At 31.8% G+C, this 18,287-nt stretch overlaps 1 protein-coding gene and 1 long non-coding RNA gene across 2 annotated transcripts; one reads left to right on the top strand and one right to left on the bottom strand.

Moving 5' to 3' along the window:
* Window positions 1–768: 768 nt before the first annotated feature.
* On the top strand, window positions 769–18,036 carry LOC134726257 (neuromedin-K receptor-like). The gene is made up of 4 exons (XM_063590658.1): window positions 769–1,545; window positions 9,828–9,931; window positions 11,137–11,227; window positions 17,233–18,036. Exons 1-4 carry the CDS (start codon window positions 769–771, stop codon window positions 17,386–17,388), a joined length of 1,128 nt encoding a protein of 375 aa, XP_063446728.1. The 3' UTR covers window positions 17,389–18,036.
* On the bottom strand, window positions 6,776–8,003 carry LOC134724789 (uncharacterized). The gene is made up of 3 exons (XR_010108487.1): window positions 7,835–8,003; window positions 7,409–7,487; window positions 6,776–6,846 (listed from the first exon to the last, which is right to left on the bottom strand). It is a non-coding gene; the product is annotated as an uncharacterized LOC134724789 (long non-coding RNA).
* Window positions 18,037–18,287: the final 251 nt, after the last annotated feature.

Here is an 18,287-nt window from a genome sequence, read left to right as displayed (position 1 = left end):
ATTATTTGAAATTGTTGATGTTTATGTCTTTTTGTTTTATAAGTCTTTTTTTACTCCTTTGTTTTGATTGTAATTGTCTTGATACGCTAGACGCGCGTTTCGTGTACATAAGACTTTACCAGTAACGCTCAAATCGCAACAGTTAGAAAGAAAAAATATCAAAAAGATGAAGAGCATTGATCAACCAAAATTCCAAAAAGTTGTGCCAAACACAGCTAAGGTTATGTCTGGGATAAGAAAACCCTTAGAATTTCATTGTATTTCGAATAATTCATACTTTTGCAAAAAAAAAGATCTAAGCACTTTTAACATGCTTGTTTGGTACATATGTACGTAAATCATTTGAGGTTAGTTGCCCATGTCTAAAATCACTAAAATGTCAAATAACACGCAGTGACATTATTCCGCTGAAAATTATGAAAATATTCAAATTGGTATAAACGTTTAAACCATTAAATTGAAAAGACAAAAAATCAACACAATTTGCAAATTTTCTATTTAAAGTCATCCTTGTACCTCTCATTATTGCAACTACACCAATCGAATCTACTATGCGCCGGAAAATTACTTGTCAATGATTTCTTAATGACACAATCATATACAGACTGTTAGTAATTCACTAGGCAGCTGATTGCATGGTTTTCTATTGGATTGATTAAAGTATTAGAGACGTCGTGATGAATAAATGTCTTTGAAAAACTATTGGATAATGTATAACGCGTGTAACTGTATAATTTTGATAGTAAATATTGGTTAATAAGACTGACAATGGACTTTTCCGACTATGACAGTTTTAAGCAACATTTCAATTTAACTGAAAAGGACATTGAAAATATATATCAAAACTTAAAAAACAAAACAAATATAGCACCTGCATCTTCGGAAATTGTGGTTGTTTTGGCACTTCTGTATGGACTTATTTCACTTGTTGCTGTGTTGGGGAATGGCTTAGTGATATTAGTGGTACTAACAAAAAATAATATGCAAACTTTAACTAACATATTCATTGCCAATTTGGCATGTTCAGATGTTGCCTTAGGACTATTTGTTATACCATTTCAATTTCAAACAGCAATTTTGCAGCGCTGGGTTGTTGCCGACTTTATGTGTAATGTGGCTCCGTTTGTTAAAAGTTTATCCGTGAATGTCAGTGTTTTATCTTTAACTTTGATCGCCATTGATAGGTATATGGCTGTCTTACATCCACTTCATGCCGGCTTTCGCAAAACCGTGGCAGTCGTTGTTTTATTAATCATATGGCTTGTTAGTACAGTATCGGCTGTACCATATGCGTTATTTCATACAATTGAAAGTATGTTTAAATTTAAGGACTTACCGGAGAGAAACATGTGCGTAGTAAAATGGCCATCAGAAAATTTCCGTACATTGTACGGTGCATACTTGATTCTACTTCAATATGTTGTCCCTTTAAGTATAATAACATTCTCATATATACGTATTACATGTCGTATATGGGGCAATACACTGCCAGGGAATGAAACGTGTTTACCAAGAGGCAGAGCAAGGAACAACAACCGGAAAAAGGTAGGCAATCATTTTGTGGTACATGTAGTTGAGACAAAAAAAAGTATTGAAGAATAACCGTTAATCAAAAACTGCTATCTGCTTTAACCCTCAATTTATGATAAATTGAGAGTTTGTCTACAACTTAACTTTTATTTGAACGATAGTTCCCCGTTTCTTCCTAAAAACAAATAATGCTACTGCATCCCGATTGCAGCGTGCTAAGATAATTTTTCGTATAGATTTTAAACAGTAGTTTAATAATCAAACGTATATAGTAAAAAGGTACAACCCAGAGTGTGAACATAAGCTTTTAATTATATATATTATCTACTCATTTATCTTACGATGTTGTTTAGTTAACAAACAAAAAGAAACGTCAATTCTAATTCCGTATTACTACTAAGTAGGTATTTTTTGATTTGCCTTACCGGAACGCAATTGTGCGTTGATTTGGTATTTTATTTTACCAAACATACTAAAACTAGAACTAAAGATGTCAATGTATCTGGATTAAAAAGTTTATGCATTAGATAGTTAACCTATTTTAAGAAATAAAAATTTAGACATGTTGCAATTAGTGTATTAAATGGTTTAAAGTTGATGAAACAAGGACACAAAGGGTTTTGTAAAAGGCAATCTTTGTGAAATATTCATAACCTACGGAAGACGTTATGTGTGTTCATGATTTATTTGAACATTTTTTTAGTATTTTTGCGCTCAATAAGAAAATGAAGAAAAACGCCAAAATAAGACGGCATTAGTTTTGAAATGATGTAAACATTCATCCTGACCGATGTCATTTTGTGGTTTTCGTCAAGGTGGTTGTTATCGTTTAAATGAGACGAGATTGTATCGCATTGTTTTTTATTTCCATCTTTCCCTTTGAATATAAATGATTTGGAATTGTTTTATGATGTCTCCATTTAAAAATAAAACCGCTTTACTCTGCAACCCTTCACCCTGCTGTAACATATTAATCTTCTGTTTAAGTGGAATAAATCAATTTCCACGAGAAAAAATATAATTATCTTACATCAACCTGAAAGATTATGTATAACATTATTTTTATTATCTGATACTTCAAAACGTTGTAACATGTTCTTATCGTGAGAAGCGAAATAAAATAATCGTCAATGTTATTATCGTTTAGTTTTGCTATTTGTGTGTCAGAATTATAACAGTTTCGTGGAGTCAATATCGTAGAATATCATACTAGCATTCCAAGCAAGGTAAAACACAAAGAAAAAAGGGTGTTTACCTAAATTCGATAAAGATGCATTTGAAATGTAGGTCAAAGCTATAAGTCAACATCAGGATATTATGCAAGCAATCATATTAGTAGTAAATGTTTTATCTTGAAGGTAAAAAGTGTAAGTGTTCTCCCTACCTTTCTTTTTTTTTATTGCAATCAAGACCAACATAAGAGAAACGCATTTTTAATTTACCTTGCCCTTGCTGGAGCTGTACACATAATTGAAAAAAAATATGACCATTTAACTGTAAAAAGAGAGACATGAGACACCAAAGTTACATTTAAAATCATAAACTGAAAACACACTGACAATGCTATAGCTAGCAAAGAAAAAAAGACAAAATTTTGAACAAAAGTACACAAATACAACATGTACAACATAGAAAACTAAAAAAACATAGCAAATCAAACCGCATCTAAAACTGGGGGAGGTGCTCTTTTGTGCTCTGGAAGGGTAAGCACATCTTGCTCCACATGTCGAACTAGTCCTAATGATCATTATAGTTCGAACCTGGTAATACGTCTCATTCAAATGGTCACATTCGTAAACGAAGAAACGGCCTTTTAGTTACGACATAAGGAAAATAACCCCTATCATCTTTTCAACTGATATTCCATAACATTCAATCAACTCGTGATTGGGTTTGTTAAATTTTTGAATGCAAACTTGCTATAAATTTTGACTAAATAAGTTCTTATATTTCATGCTCTTCAACTTCATAGTTTTTCGCCCTTTTTAACTTTTCTTATTCGAACGACACTGATGAGTCTTTTACAAATATTTCAATCCTAGTATCTATGATGAGTTAATTTTCAGTTGCAAATTCTTCAAAAATATAGCATGTATATAACAAGTTTATAAATAAAAACTACATATTAAATTATATAATGGTAATAACAAGCATCTGGCACAAAATTGTTGTATTTACTTTATACTGGTTATTTAAATTGTAATTTCAGATTATCAATCCAAAATCTTGGTTTTACCGTTGATACAACAAAATAAATGAGTTTAATTCAATCTAATTTAAATATTTTAAATAATATTATTCATGGAGGTAATTGGTTATAATTTATTTGGAATGAAGCAGACATATTTTAATAAAAAAAAAGTTATCAAGTTATTCACGACAGTCTGGTTTAAATAATAGTTGAAGTCAGAAAATTTACATACTCAGAACCATGTAAATCCATATTTTCTTCAAACAACTAATTGAACTTTTTCCTCAAGCATAGAACAACGAATATTTATATTCTTAACTGAGTTCAACATTTCCAACAGAACTAGATCAAATTAAAACAAAATGTTTTAACATGTTTATAACAACAGGAATCAAATAAATACATATCTTTGAATGTTATTAGGCAGAATAATGTTAAATTTATCATGAACTTTAATATAGATTAATATTTGGCTTTTATAGTTGACTTAGCGCTTTGGGGGCAGTACTTGCAACCTTATGCATTGCTGTTTGACGTAAACTGGACTAATAGGTAAATTATCGGTGACCACTGATTGATCGCTAAAACAGTAACGCCTTAGGTTGCAAGTACCGTATACATATACATAATACATCTTCACCAATACTAACACTCGTTTCAATATATTGACCCAGAAAAAAACCATTGAACAAAAACTATTTTTTAATTCATCTATAAATATAAAACCAAACCGAATTGAAGTAATCAACTCACATAAAGACTTAACAAAACAAAAAACGACAATATCAATAAAACATTGATAGTCCTCCCCAGTGATTGTAGTTTGTAATCATGTTGTGTGTTTCCAGCATTGTCGCATGTGATGGGACTGTAAAGTGCTCATAAACAGCATTTCCTATAAAAGGTCTAATTAATAACTCATCTCTGTTTAAGCTTACAAAACACATTACTATTAGTAACATGAACATTAATATATATTCAGCAGCATTTAAGGAATATAACTAGTCAATCACGGTTGATTTGAGCCTAAACGTTGACGTGATTCATGTGTTGTATATTAAATATCTTCTTATGACGTCTTAGGTGCTATTGTTTCATTATATTATCTGTCTATTCAAAATGTAAAATTCCGTCATACGTAAATAAATGTAATCAGAAAAATATATTGCTAAAATGAAACGTTAATCATGTTTAGATTAATTTAATGATGATCCTTTTGTAAGGTTAATTTGGATTGATATCAACATAGTGCGCCAGTGAGATCAATGGACATAAAATGACTTGAATGGTGTTTTACGTTACATTTAGAAGCACACATGACTTTCTTATTTTATCCCGTTTTATAATATCACCTGAATTTATCTAGATGGTATATCTACTTGTCTAGATCTGCCTGTCAGTTGAATCAAAATAAATGTGTTACTGTTCTTATTTACAATTCAGTGTAATAGAAAACCCATAGTTTACAGTATCAATTTTAACAAAAAATGGCTAGTTGGTCTCTTGTTGAGAGTTGTCTCTTTGACAATCATACCACATCTTCTTTTAAAATTGACAATAAATATTAAAAAAAATTAAAGTCATATTTTAGAAATTTCGAGCTGAGTATGAAAAAAAACCAACTGATTAGAGTCGTGTGTTAAAATTTATTCAACTGTAATTCATTGCTTGTACCTTATACCAGATAGCAATATGCATAATGTTTATGGCGTCATCACTATATGCACATCTACAGAAAATATATTCTGAAACTAATCATTTTAACAATACTAATTTATTCAGATTTAAAAAAACCACATCAGGGTTCCATTATTCAATACAACTCATCGTGAAAATTAGATGTATCTTAGAACTTTCTGAAAACAACTATCCGTTAAGCATTAAGCTGTCATTAGTAATATATTATTTGAAATTATTTTGTTCCTGTTCGTGTTGTTTGTTATTATGCTTAGTCTACGCAAACGGCTTTCATTTAATAACCCACTTATTCCTAATTGAGATTACCGTGCTAATGGAAAAAGAAAACTTTTGATTTCAAAAAGCATTGTAGAAATTCTATATCCAAAGTACGCGAAGTGACGGGTTCTTTTTGTATGATTATATCTTTGAAACTGAGACCTTCAACCTTTTCCTGGGCAATCCCAAAATGTTGTAATAAATTTTAATAACTCTTCGAAAGAATGATCTCCTGACTCGTGAATACGACCAATGATCTCATGACAAATGAATACATACAATCATTGTTATTTGGCAATCAATATATTTAGGTGTAATACCACCATTGATTTTTCCCTATTAGTCTTTGTTAAATTGGCACTGTCTTTTAAAAAAATTGTACAGTATTTACCTTTATTTCAACCAAAGAAATACTGTGCATGTGTTAAGTTCAATCCTTACCAGTGATACAGTGAAAAGTTCACACTACATTTCATTGCATATAAGAAAGTAAGCACCGCTTGAAGTAAACAACCCAATTTTTACACTGTTATTTACTGGTTACCTGCTTTGGTAACTATGTAACCTTAACGTTCCAAAATATTTTATGAGACCATCAAATAAAAAAAGAATGATGCTTTCATACATCCAACATACCCATTTACGACTCAGAAAAATTTAATGCATTGAAATGCAGGGTATATTTTCTACAACTGTCAAATTCAAGGGAATATATTTTAGGCCTACTTTCGTATCCAACCGGATGTGCCGTACCATGATTTGGTGGTATTACACCTAAAGAACACCTAAATGTCAAATAAGCTTAATGTAATTTTTTTCCCTCCAATTGCAAGTTACTTCAAGCATAAATGTCAAGTTTTGTCTCAGTCAGAACTATAGTTTTAGAGAAAATCACTATAATGTAAGGCCATATCCTACGGCAATTTCAGTCTAATTTCTTCGAAAAATCCTAATTTCAGTGTATCATTATAAAATGCAGTGTTGACTAATATCTGATTATTAACAAATGATCTATGCATTCAAACAATTAAATAGAATACAAAAGACAACTTTAAGATGAGAAACAATTGTATTGCACTTTTTAGAGTATATTTGAAGGGCTGTTTTGGTCTGTTTTGGTCCATTTTCCCTCCTTCCGTCCTTTTTCATCAAAACTTGATATCATTTGTCTAAAAAATGAAACAAATGTGATTATTTTCCCACAAAAATTAAATAAATGTAATGTTAAATCAATAATTAAAAGTGTTTTAGCTGAAAGAACTGTCTCTATAAATGTTAGCAGTCTACACGAGAGTTTCTATAAGTCCTTATGTGTAACTTGAGTTTTTGGTCTGTTCCCCTAGTGTGACAAATAACGGTTCCCTTTCAGTCAATTATTTATTGTTACTGGTATCAAAGTCTTTTATTTACTCATAACAGTATATTTCTAATAGATTTACAGAAAAAGTCCAATTTTTGTATTTTTCATTTGAAAATGGGGAGAAAGAGTAAAAAAAAATACCTCAAAATGTTTTAAAAAGGGTTATGTCCCTTGGAATGCTGGTACAAAAAAAATAATTGTAAGAATTATAAAGTTTTAGTATGTGAGACTGGATTCTGATGTGCATAAATCCAGGGCAAATAAGTGTTTAGATGATTTATTGTCTGTGCAAAATGCAGACGGCACAATGGCAAATTGTAAACTTTTGCGGCCAAAAAAAAACAAAAATCATGATGATAGTTGATACATACTTTAATGCTGAAGTGTCATCTGCATACCAATTCACATATAAGATTTTTCAACAGAATGCTCTTCAGAACATGGTTAACACTGAAATAAAAAATTCACATGTTGTATACACAAAACTGTAAGGGTCATTTAAATTTAACACAGTAAACTAAATACAGCTTCGTCTGTCCACCCATTTGACTTAGAAAACACCCGTAAACTCCCATGTCAAGGCAATTGTACCTCAAACGTGTTTTCTGTATCTACATCCATTCCGAATAGTCCATGTTTACAATGTATGAACTGGTTTATTAATAACTTTTAAAAATGAAAGTACAATAAGGTCACGAGTGCACATGTAGTTTCCCATTTAGGTGTAATACCACCATTGATTTTTCCCTATTAGTCATTGTTAAATTGGCACTTTTAAAAAAATGTACAGTATTTACCTTTATTTCAACCAAAGAAATACTTTGCATGTGTAAAGTTCAATCCTTTCCAGTGATACAGTGAAAATTTCACACTACATTTCATTGCATATAAGAAAGTAAGCACCGCCGGAAGTTAACAACCCAATTTTTACACTGTTATTTACTGGTTACCTGCTTTGGTAACTATGTAACCTCAACGTTCCAAAATATTTTATAAGACCGTCAAATAAAAAAGGAATGATGCTTTCAGACATCCAACATACACATTTACGACTCAGAAAAATTTAAGTGCATTGAAATGCAGGGTATATTTTCTACAACTGTCAAATTCAAGGGAATATTTTTTTAGGCCTACTTTCGTATGCAACCGGATGTGCCGTACTATGATTTGGTGGTATTACACCTATGAGCATGCAGTGAAAAAAAGCAATAACCTCCTGCCCAGTGAAAACAAACAATAACCTCCTGACTAGTGAATCAGAGCAATAGCCTCTTGACCAATGAAAACAATCAATACCCTTCTGTCCAGTGAATACAATCAATAGCCTCCTGGCCAGTGAATACAGTCAATAGCAGTCTGCCCAGTGAATACAATCAATAGCCTTCTGGCCAGTTAATACAATCAATAGCCTCCAGGTCAGTGAATACGAGCAATTACCTCCTGGCCAGTGAATACGAGCAATAGCCTCATGGCCAATTAAAACAATCAATACTATTTTTGCCATTGAATACGAGCAATAGCTTCCTGGCCAATGAATACGAATAATAACCACATGGCCAGTGAATACAATTAATAGCCTCCATGTCAGTGAATACAAGCAATTCTCCCCTTTGTCTTAAATGCTAGCAAAACCTACCTATGAGCAATATCCTCTTATCCAGTGGATACGAGTTGTCCCCACCTGATCAGTGAATACGAGCAATAGCCTCCAGATCATTGAATATGGACAATACCCTCCTAGCTAGTGAATGAAAGCAATACCCTCCTGGTCTGTGAATACGAGCAATAACCTCATTTATAGCTTTCAAAACGTAAATATCTCAGCAAATATGTTAGATATAATAATGTTTTTTCTTAAATCCCTTTTCACTATAAGCTTACCTAAAAAAAATGTATAGGGATGTTTCAATCATTTACCAAGTTTTTAATTTAACCAAGAACAAATAAAATAACAGTCTAAACTTTGTGTTTGTCATTCCCTCTTATCTTAACTTTTAAAAATAAAATGGCCATTCACACTAAAATTCATTTACAAAAAATGTTGAAAATGATTAAATGTTCAATCTTTTAGAATTACATCAATGATAGACGTGCTCAATCAATCATTTAATTGGCACACAGGTCTTAAACCCGGTATTTGAAAAAATGCAATCAAATTAAGATTGTTGATAAATGCTAGGTTTATCATAGAGTTTGATTTCCATCCTGGTTTTTTTATTAAACTATTCATCACACGTGTTTAAAATCGTTTGACATAAATATGTCAAGGAGACGAAATCATTTTAGATACTCGTATATTCAATTATTCATCAATGCAAAACAGCCTTGTGCTAAACATTCAATTTTTAAGCTTTGATTAAAAGTAGTCAATGATGCCAGCTATTACTTATACTATGAGTTAAAAGTGTAAACCGAAAACTGGTCAATTTAGACTTTGATAAACTACAGATATGCATACGTACTATGTAAAGCATACGTAAAAATTAGTTGGTGTTCAGTAAATGCATGCTCATATCCCTATATAATCTGACAATAATTGAGATTAAATTAATCGATGTTCTTGTTATATGTCGACACAATGACAAGAACACCGTGATAGATAACTCAGCAATTGCTTAACAATTGCTTAACACCATGTCCAATACTTTAACCGAAATGATACATAGCTAAATGAGTAAATAAAACAATGATAACTATCAAAATAAAAATAAAAATTGTTAATTGGCAAGACCAGATTTCGTTACTTATATTAAATAATAAAAACATAATTTGCATAATTATGTATTGTAGGTCGTAAAGATGCTTATTATAGTGGTATGTTTATTTGCGTTTTGTTGGCTACCTGTTCAGATTTACAACTTGCTGTTAGTTATATTCAAGGACACAGTAAACAAGTAAGTATGTCATATGTACATTTACATGTTAAAAAGTAAAATCACAATTTGATTTCAGACCCAAAGATTAGATAAGAGGGGGACGAAAGATACATGAGGGACAGTCAAACACATAAATGGAAATTAAACTGATAACGCCATGGTTAAAAATAAAAAAACAGACATACAAATACTAGTACAGAAAACACAACATAGAAAATTAAAGACTAAGCAGCACTAACCCCACAAGAACCTGGGGATTCCTGTTCCACGTGCGGCATCCGTCGTGTTGCTCATGTTATAACTAATCCGGTAAACATTCTAATTCGGTAGGTCACACTCGTGAAAGGGAAGGGGATTGTAGTTACGTTGTAAGGAACATATCCGAAATCATATGTGAAACGGTTATTTCATAACGGTCAACCAACTCGTTATGGCGTCCGTAAGGCTTACGAAGGGATGCTTTCAACTTCACCATTTGGAACTCTTGGTTTAATAGCCCACTTGTGGGTAGCAATCCTCTATCAAGGAAATCATAATAGGAAATATACGCCAGGGAATATCGTATCAATTGGGAGATGTATACTCGGTATGCAGACGATGCTAGAATGCTGTTACATAGAAGTGGAAAGTTTACAATAGGGAAGCTGAAAATATCTCTTTTGTCGTAAAGTATTGTATTCAACCGACCCTCACTGTCAATTTCTAGATTTAAACCAAGATATGAAACAAACCTAGCTGTATCTGTTGTTTCCGTTATCTCCAGTTCGATGGGGCATATTCGTTCAACGTAGTCACCAAATGTTTTATTATTTAGTGACAGAACATTATCTATATAGCGGGACGTATATTTAAGGATATTGCTAACTTCTTATCTTTCTTCTTAAGAAGTTCTTTTATGAAGTCAGCCTCATAATAATAAAATTACAAGTCGGCAAGAAGAATGGCACAATTGATTCCCATTGGAGTTCCGACAGTTTGTTGAAAAACACCCCCCTGCAAACGTAACAATTTCTCAAACAATTAAAGAATCAAGCATCTTGATAATGTTAGTTTCAGAGAATTTTAGGTTTGAATCAGCGTGATTTAAAATATGTCTTTAAAAAATATAACACATATTTCTTCGCACATACATGTTTATGAAAACATTTTATGAAAAAATTCTCAAAAGTGAATTGAACATAACTTTCATTTATAACCATGATGTGTAATGTTTTATTTTATAGATATGAATATATCAATATCATTTGGCTGTGCTCAAATTGGCTAGCGATGAGCAATGCTTGTTATAATCCATTCATTTACGGATTACTAAACGTGAGTGTTTTTTTACTTTATATATATGAACAAGTATGTTTTTCCAATATTCCGTTGTTGTATGCACAGTTCAACAGACGTTAATTGCAAACATCTTGGTGATTCATTTTTGGTATGCGCTGATCATAAGATGCTTGGTATATCAAAAGGAAAGCACGACGGAAGTTAAAAGTGGAGACGGAACTATCAGCATTACAGTCCGCCTATGCCTGTGTTAAAGATCTATTGATGGCCTTTTGCTGTTATCTACTCTTTTATAGTGTTTTTGTCTTTTTGACACTTCCGTTGTTGCGATTCTCAATTTCAAGTTTTAATTTTGGAAACAATTGGTTCAATTCTGTTTAGTCTTGTTTGTTGCGGTTTTCTTGTTATTTGACATGCTATTTGACGGCGTTATTATCTTTGTTGGATATATTAGTATTGCATTATCAAAAAATTCGTATCTGTTATATCTGTCATACATTAGAGCATCTTCAGATAACGAATTGCAAGGACTTTAGATGAAAGACCAAATATTGAAAGTAAAGGACACGAAGTTGACTCGTGTGCTGTTTCTAAACCGTTTGATTTGAAAATGTATCGACAGGATGTAGATACTACTTTGTCCACCAATTAAGTCCCTATAATAGCAGACTACTTCTGTGCTGTTGTGAATTACATTGCATGTCAACACTCAGTATATAACCGGCTTAATTCCTTTTAATTGATAAATTAAACAACAGAAACCGTTATTTTGATCATGTCAATTCATGTGAGTACTCTCAGATATGTATTTAGTGTCTTATTTTCTGTTAGGGATAGTAAAATACCCTGCCATGTTCTGTATGTGTTTTGATTATCAACGATTACATTGATTTGACATGTTTAAGCTCTTAACTTTGCTATTTGATTACTGACTTTCTGTTTTTAATTTTTGTCGGAGCTCTGAACTTCAGATTATTATGTCGTCTAATCTTTTAATTACCAAACGTGACTTATTCCCGATTGTGACTGTTTTGCTGAATGTGAATTCGCATTACTATAAAACGTTTTTCTGTACTTGTTTATCCCAAATTCATGTATTTAGTTTACATGTTAAATGTAATATTTGTAATTCTCATCGGATTTTGTCAATGGGTTGACGTCTTTTTATTATATTTATGTGTTACGGATAGAAAAATTAATGACCGCCTCTTTATTAATTATATTTAATTTTGTACGATTATTTATGTTTGAAGTTGGATCATAACAAACTGGACATATATATTTTACAGTAAATTGCAATTAATAAGTATTGCAATATGCATTTTGTTTAAATGAATTATCAGTATTTAGTATCTCACTTTTAAATGATAGTTTTTCATATGTGACTTCATGCTCCTTCTAAATTTCATAAATTCAAATGTGGCATAACGTTTGTGCCTTTTCGCCATCGTATGTGACGTCACATTTTTTTTAATTACGTTGACGCCTGGACTGATTCGGGTGTGTCTATTCTGTGATAAACTTAGCATTATGTATTCGGGTTTAGTTTTCTGTAATTAGTTAATACTTCAGTTTCATTATGTATATCTCTTTCATATTCATTTGTTAAAATTTACTGTTTGCAATAGCATTAAGTGTTCTATATAATAAGGACGTTCTTATCCCGTGCATAAAAACAATGCCGTATTTGAAAAAAACCTTTTCAACTTTTGATCTTCAGTGCTGTACAACTTTGTACCTTTTTCACTTTCGATCTTTTATATCTGGGGGTTATGTATTCGGGTTTAGTTTTCTGTAATTAGTAAATACTTCAGTTTCTTTATGTATATCTCTTTCATATTCATTTGATAAAATTTACTGTTTGCAATAGCATGAATTGTTTTATATAATAAGAATGTTCTTATCCCGGGCATAAAATCAATGCCGTATTTGGCGAAACCTTTTCAACTTTTGATCTTCGGTGCTGTACAACTTTGTACTTTTTTCACTTTCGATCTTTTATATCTGGGCGTCACTGGTGAGTCTTGTGTGGACAAGGCGCGTTTTTGTCGTATTGAATTTTAAACCTGATGCTTTTTGTTATCTACTTATCATGTTTTTCTTTGTCTAATATGTTCTCCTATTTATTTGTATTGTAGTCCTGTAATATTATGTTGTCATTTCAATTTCAATTTATATTTAACTTTGCCATTAAAGTGCGAGGTTTGGCATGCCACAAAACCAGGTCAACCCACCACTTTTATTCCCTTTAAAAGTGTCATGTACCAAGTCAGGAAGATGGCCATTGTTATATAATGGTTCGTTTCTTTGTGTGTTGCATTTTAACGTTGAGTCGTTTGTGTTTTCTCTTATTTTTGAGATATAGAGATAAGACGTGGCAAGGTACTTGTCTATCCCAAATTCATGTATTTGGTTTTCATGTTATATTTGTTATTCTTGTGGTGTTTTGTCTGATGCTTGGTCCGTTTCTGTGTGTGTTGCGTATCGGTGTTTCGTCGTTGTTCTCCTCTTATATTTAATGCGTTTCCCTAGGTTTTAGTTTGTTACCCCGATTTTGTTTTTTGTCCATGGATTTATGAGTTTTGAACAGCGGTATACTACTGTTGCCTTTATTTACTTCTTTTTTTCTTTTGTGTCAATCTGATGAGTTACGCCTCTTTCAACTGATTTTTTTAGTTTGCTCTTATACTGTGCTGATGCACCACTGTCCGCGGTAAGAGGATGACTGAACGCTCACAAAAACTGTACGAGCCTGACCAAAGTCAGAAGCATGTAGGTCAGTGGTTTGTGTTTGTTCGTGTCTAGATCTGTCATTATTAGTTTTTTATAAACTATTGTGATATAGATTAGCAGGTTATTTTCGTAAATGATTTGTTTAATATTGTTCATGACTGGACCCTTTAATTCCGACTTATCAGTATTTTTTTTATCGTTTGATGCCGTGCGGAGGTTAATAAAGGATTACTTTCTCTTCAGATAAACTGTATTGGATAGTTGTCTCATTGATATCATTACCACTTGTCCTTATTTTTATATCAACAAAGGATGCATATTTTGCAAATACCAATTAAGCATCAATATCAATATGATCAATCAGATGGTTTTTTTCTACTTTACTTTGAAATTTCTTATAAGATGTGTTGGGGTCTAAATTCATACGCTATATGTGTTTGTGGTTATAGAACTTGAAAAACAAGTATAGAAGTCGAATCTGTAATTATATCAATTGTGTCATATTCCTGATTTTCATATTTTGACAAAAGGTAGATGATGCATGATGATCATTAGACGCCACCCTTGCAATCTTTCCTTTTTGTCGATTCTACTATTTTAATTCAACTCCCGTTCATTAGTGTATTCCTTATCACACAGCGGTTACTATTGTCACATTACTTCATTATAAAAGCGCTTACTTTTATTTTCTTCAATCAATCTATACCATAAAGTTCGATGTGATGCAAATTAAGTACGGATATCATGACATTATATAAATTCTTCGACATGATTATTGTTTCAGAAACGTTTGAATTTGATCAGTAAAGGATGCGTAGTGTGTTTACATCAATTGATCGTAAATGTCAATCAGTTGATTTTTCTTTTGAAATTTAATATTTCCGTTAAATACTGGAGGCATTTTATTCTAATTGACAACAATACCGTGCCCTTCAATCAATGACTGACATAACGACCGATTAAATTGTTCTATACAAGAAAAAATATGTTATTATAAAAGCTCTCACATTACTTTTATATGTTCTGAGTAACCGAGTGCATACAAGAAGAAATCAGTTACTTTAAGGGCAAAAAATGCAAGGATCAAGGGGTAAAATATGTAATTAGAAAACACTATATGTTTGTAATCACATATCAATTACATTTACCATCTTTAATTAATTATAAAAATATCTATGACATTCCGCAGTGATGTTACAATCTTGTAAATTCACGGAAACTGATGGAATCAAACGTGCTCCAAACATGCGAATCCTTTCTAAGTCAAAATATTAAAATCGGCAGTAAAACACAAAATGGTAACTTTCTTATTGAATTGGTCGATATAATAATTGTATTCAAAGCCACTTCCAGCACTGGTGTGATTAGTCTTCGTTGTATGCGGCTCGAAAACTGATAGTCCTATTCGATTGAGTCCGGAAACCTGTCAATTTTGAGATTCAAATTCAGAACCTTTGTTTTGGAATGCGAATGATACAGTAGCTGGAACGCTTTGATTACGGACTTTCAGTTTTGAGTTTTCCTCAACAATGCTCAATGTTCCGTATTTTTGTTATTTACTTTTAGACCATTTGGTCGTAGGTTCTACATCCAATTACACAATGTTTTTGGTTTCCACAGATACTTTGAAACATAGACATACCATATCGGTCAATCATTCATGACAGAAAGAAAAAATATGGAACTGTGTAAACACTAACTTAGCCTGTCGGTCTTCCTGTGATATTCCTTAAATAACCTTTTCGAAATTAAATCATTATTGATATACACGTATAATTACGTCATTAATTGAAAATTATTACTATCATCAAAGGAATAATCATGTTTATTACTGTTATATGCACCAACTTGTCATTAGGTAATTTCAGTTATTACACATTTATTGCAATACGTGCATAAAATGACACCTTGAGTTGACTAGTTTAGTTCACAATGATTATGTGCATTCAAATTATCATCGAAGTTAACCTTTTAATGGTTTTTAAGTATTCTAAGAGAGGGTCGAAAGATACAGACGAATAATAGTAAATTAAAAGTTATATATCTCCAAATAATTTCAGTTATTGCGCATTTATTGCAATACGTGTATGACGAGTCACCTTGGTGTGACTAGTTTAGTACACAATAATTGTGTGCATTAAGACAATCATCAAAGTCAATTTCTTGATTGGTTTTCTAGTATTGTAAAAGATATTTATCTCTAAATAAAATAATGCTAACATAAATGTTTCTTCCGAATCAACATGATAAATGTTATGTTTAATAACTAAAAGACAAGAAAAAACAAATAATAACGGAAGTGAAAGGCTTCCAATATAAATGATTTTTAAAGACATTTACAAATATTATATGCACCTTTTCATGTTAATCTAGGTCAAGATTAGAACACGTAAAACTATATAGACATTAAAACCTAAAATATTAACATTACAAACTAGGCTAGGCCGAATAATAACGATATGTCTTATCTTTACATTTGTCGATGTTATTGCAAACTAGGCGTAATGGGAACGATATATTTGCTCTAATATTTGCGAACGTCAATACCAGCTACGGCGTAATAAGAACGATGCATATTCTTTAATCATGTTAATATTTCTGATTTGACTACAAACTAGGGCTTGATAAGAACGAAATATCTACTATAACGTGTGTCTAAATAAACTCATCATAGATACCAGGACTTTTTTTAGTATATACGCCAGACGCGCGTTTCGTCTACTTAAGACTCATAGGTGACGCTCGAATAAAAAAAGGTTTAAAATGCCAAAAATAGTACGAAGTTGAAGAGCATTAAGAACCAAAATTCCTAAAATTTTTGCCAAATACAGCCAAGTTAATCTATCCCTGTGTTAGAAAAGTCTTAGTTTTTCAAAAAATTCAATAAATTGTAAACAGTAAATTTATAAATATAACCATATCAATGGTGTATGTCATCACAAACTATGGCGTAATAAGAACAATATACATCTTTTAACATTTTGGAATGTCATTACCAACTAGGGCTTATTAAGATTCTTATCTTTGTGAATTTCTTAAGTATATTAAATTACCTATTCTTGATCATGATTAACACAAACACCTTACAATTCGTGTACAACAATATATACAGAAAATAAACATTTAACGATTACGTAGAAAAAACAACAGCAGAAGGTCACCAACAGGTCTTCAGTGTAGCGAGAAATTTCCTTCAGCTGGCCCCTAAACAAACATATAACTGATGCATAAAAGTATAGTGAAGAATTTAAAGGTGGCTTACAATTTTGCAAAGATACACGGGTTTATATAGTTTTTTTCTTTTGCAGGAGAAGTTTAAAAAGGAGTTCAAGAATTTGTTGACAACATGTGCCTGTTGTTGTAAGCAGTATCGAAAAAATTCAATTGGACAACGAAGTTGTTACACAGAAATGGCAATTCGAGGAAATAGTTCAAGAAGTCTTCGAACGTTTTCGAAGCCTTAGCTAAAATAGTCAAAAAAGGCAGTTATTTGTATAATTAGTTTATAATATACACGTGAAACGACCATGTCCCAGACATAAACGTTTTGTCCTGATATAAACTAGGTTAATATGATAATCAGGAAAACATTATTTTCCGATATATATTTTTTTTTCGATTCCTTTATGTATAGTTATATATGAACCCAGGTATGTTGTTTCAACCTTTTGATAATTTCATTAATCGTCGTTACCAAAAAACATTGTATAATTATCATCATTATTATCACTGCAGCCGTCATCTTTCTGCTAACATATTCATCGGTTAAGCATATTTCGAGCTGTTCAGTTTACAGCCAGTAATTATGACGAGTTCTATATTTTTTATTATGTAATCATCACCAATCGTGTTATATTTGTTAATGATTGTAACGTGGATATATCACAGTTAGTCAAGTAATAAACCTAAAAAAATATCACAACTCGTTACATTTTGTTTTGATTAAGCAAGTCAAAATGATTGTCTATTAAACAGGACAACTATAGTGATGGTTCAAATTCATTTTAATATCAGCATAAAATTCATGTTCGTACTTTGGTCTTCGTGACCGAGTTGTCGAAGTAGATACTGTTGTAATTACTAGCAAGTCAACATTGAAGTTGTGAGTTCGAACCCCGCTCGTGCGGGTGTACTCGACTCAAATCTTAATTGACTTAGATTGTCTGTTCTCCTATCGAAGGTTGGTTTTTTCCGGGCACTCCGGCCTCCTCCACTATTAGAAACTGGCCGCCACGAAAAGTTTAACTGCGGTGATAAACTGTAGCGTAAAATCACAAAGACAATCAAACCGAATTATGTTCTTATCAACTGTACATCTGGAATATTTAATATTGATAGGACTTCTACATAATAAAATATGGAT

This window comes from Mytilus trossulus, chromosome 7, assembly GCF_036588685.1.
Source record: "Mytilus trossulus isolate FHL-02 chromosome 7, PNRI_Mtr1.1.1.hap1, whole genome shotgun sequence".
In the NCBI taxonomy this organism is placed as follows: domain Eukaryota; kingdom Metazoa; phylum Mollusca; class Bivalvia; order Mytilida; family Mytilidae; genus Mytilus; species Mytilus trossulus.
This window is presented reverse-complemented; position numbering and strand designations above follow the sequence as displayed.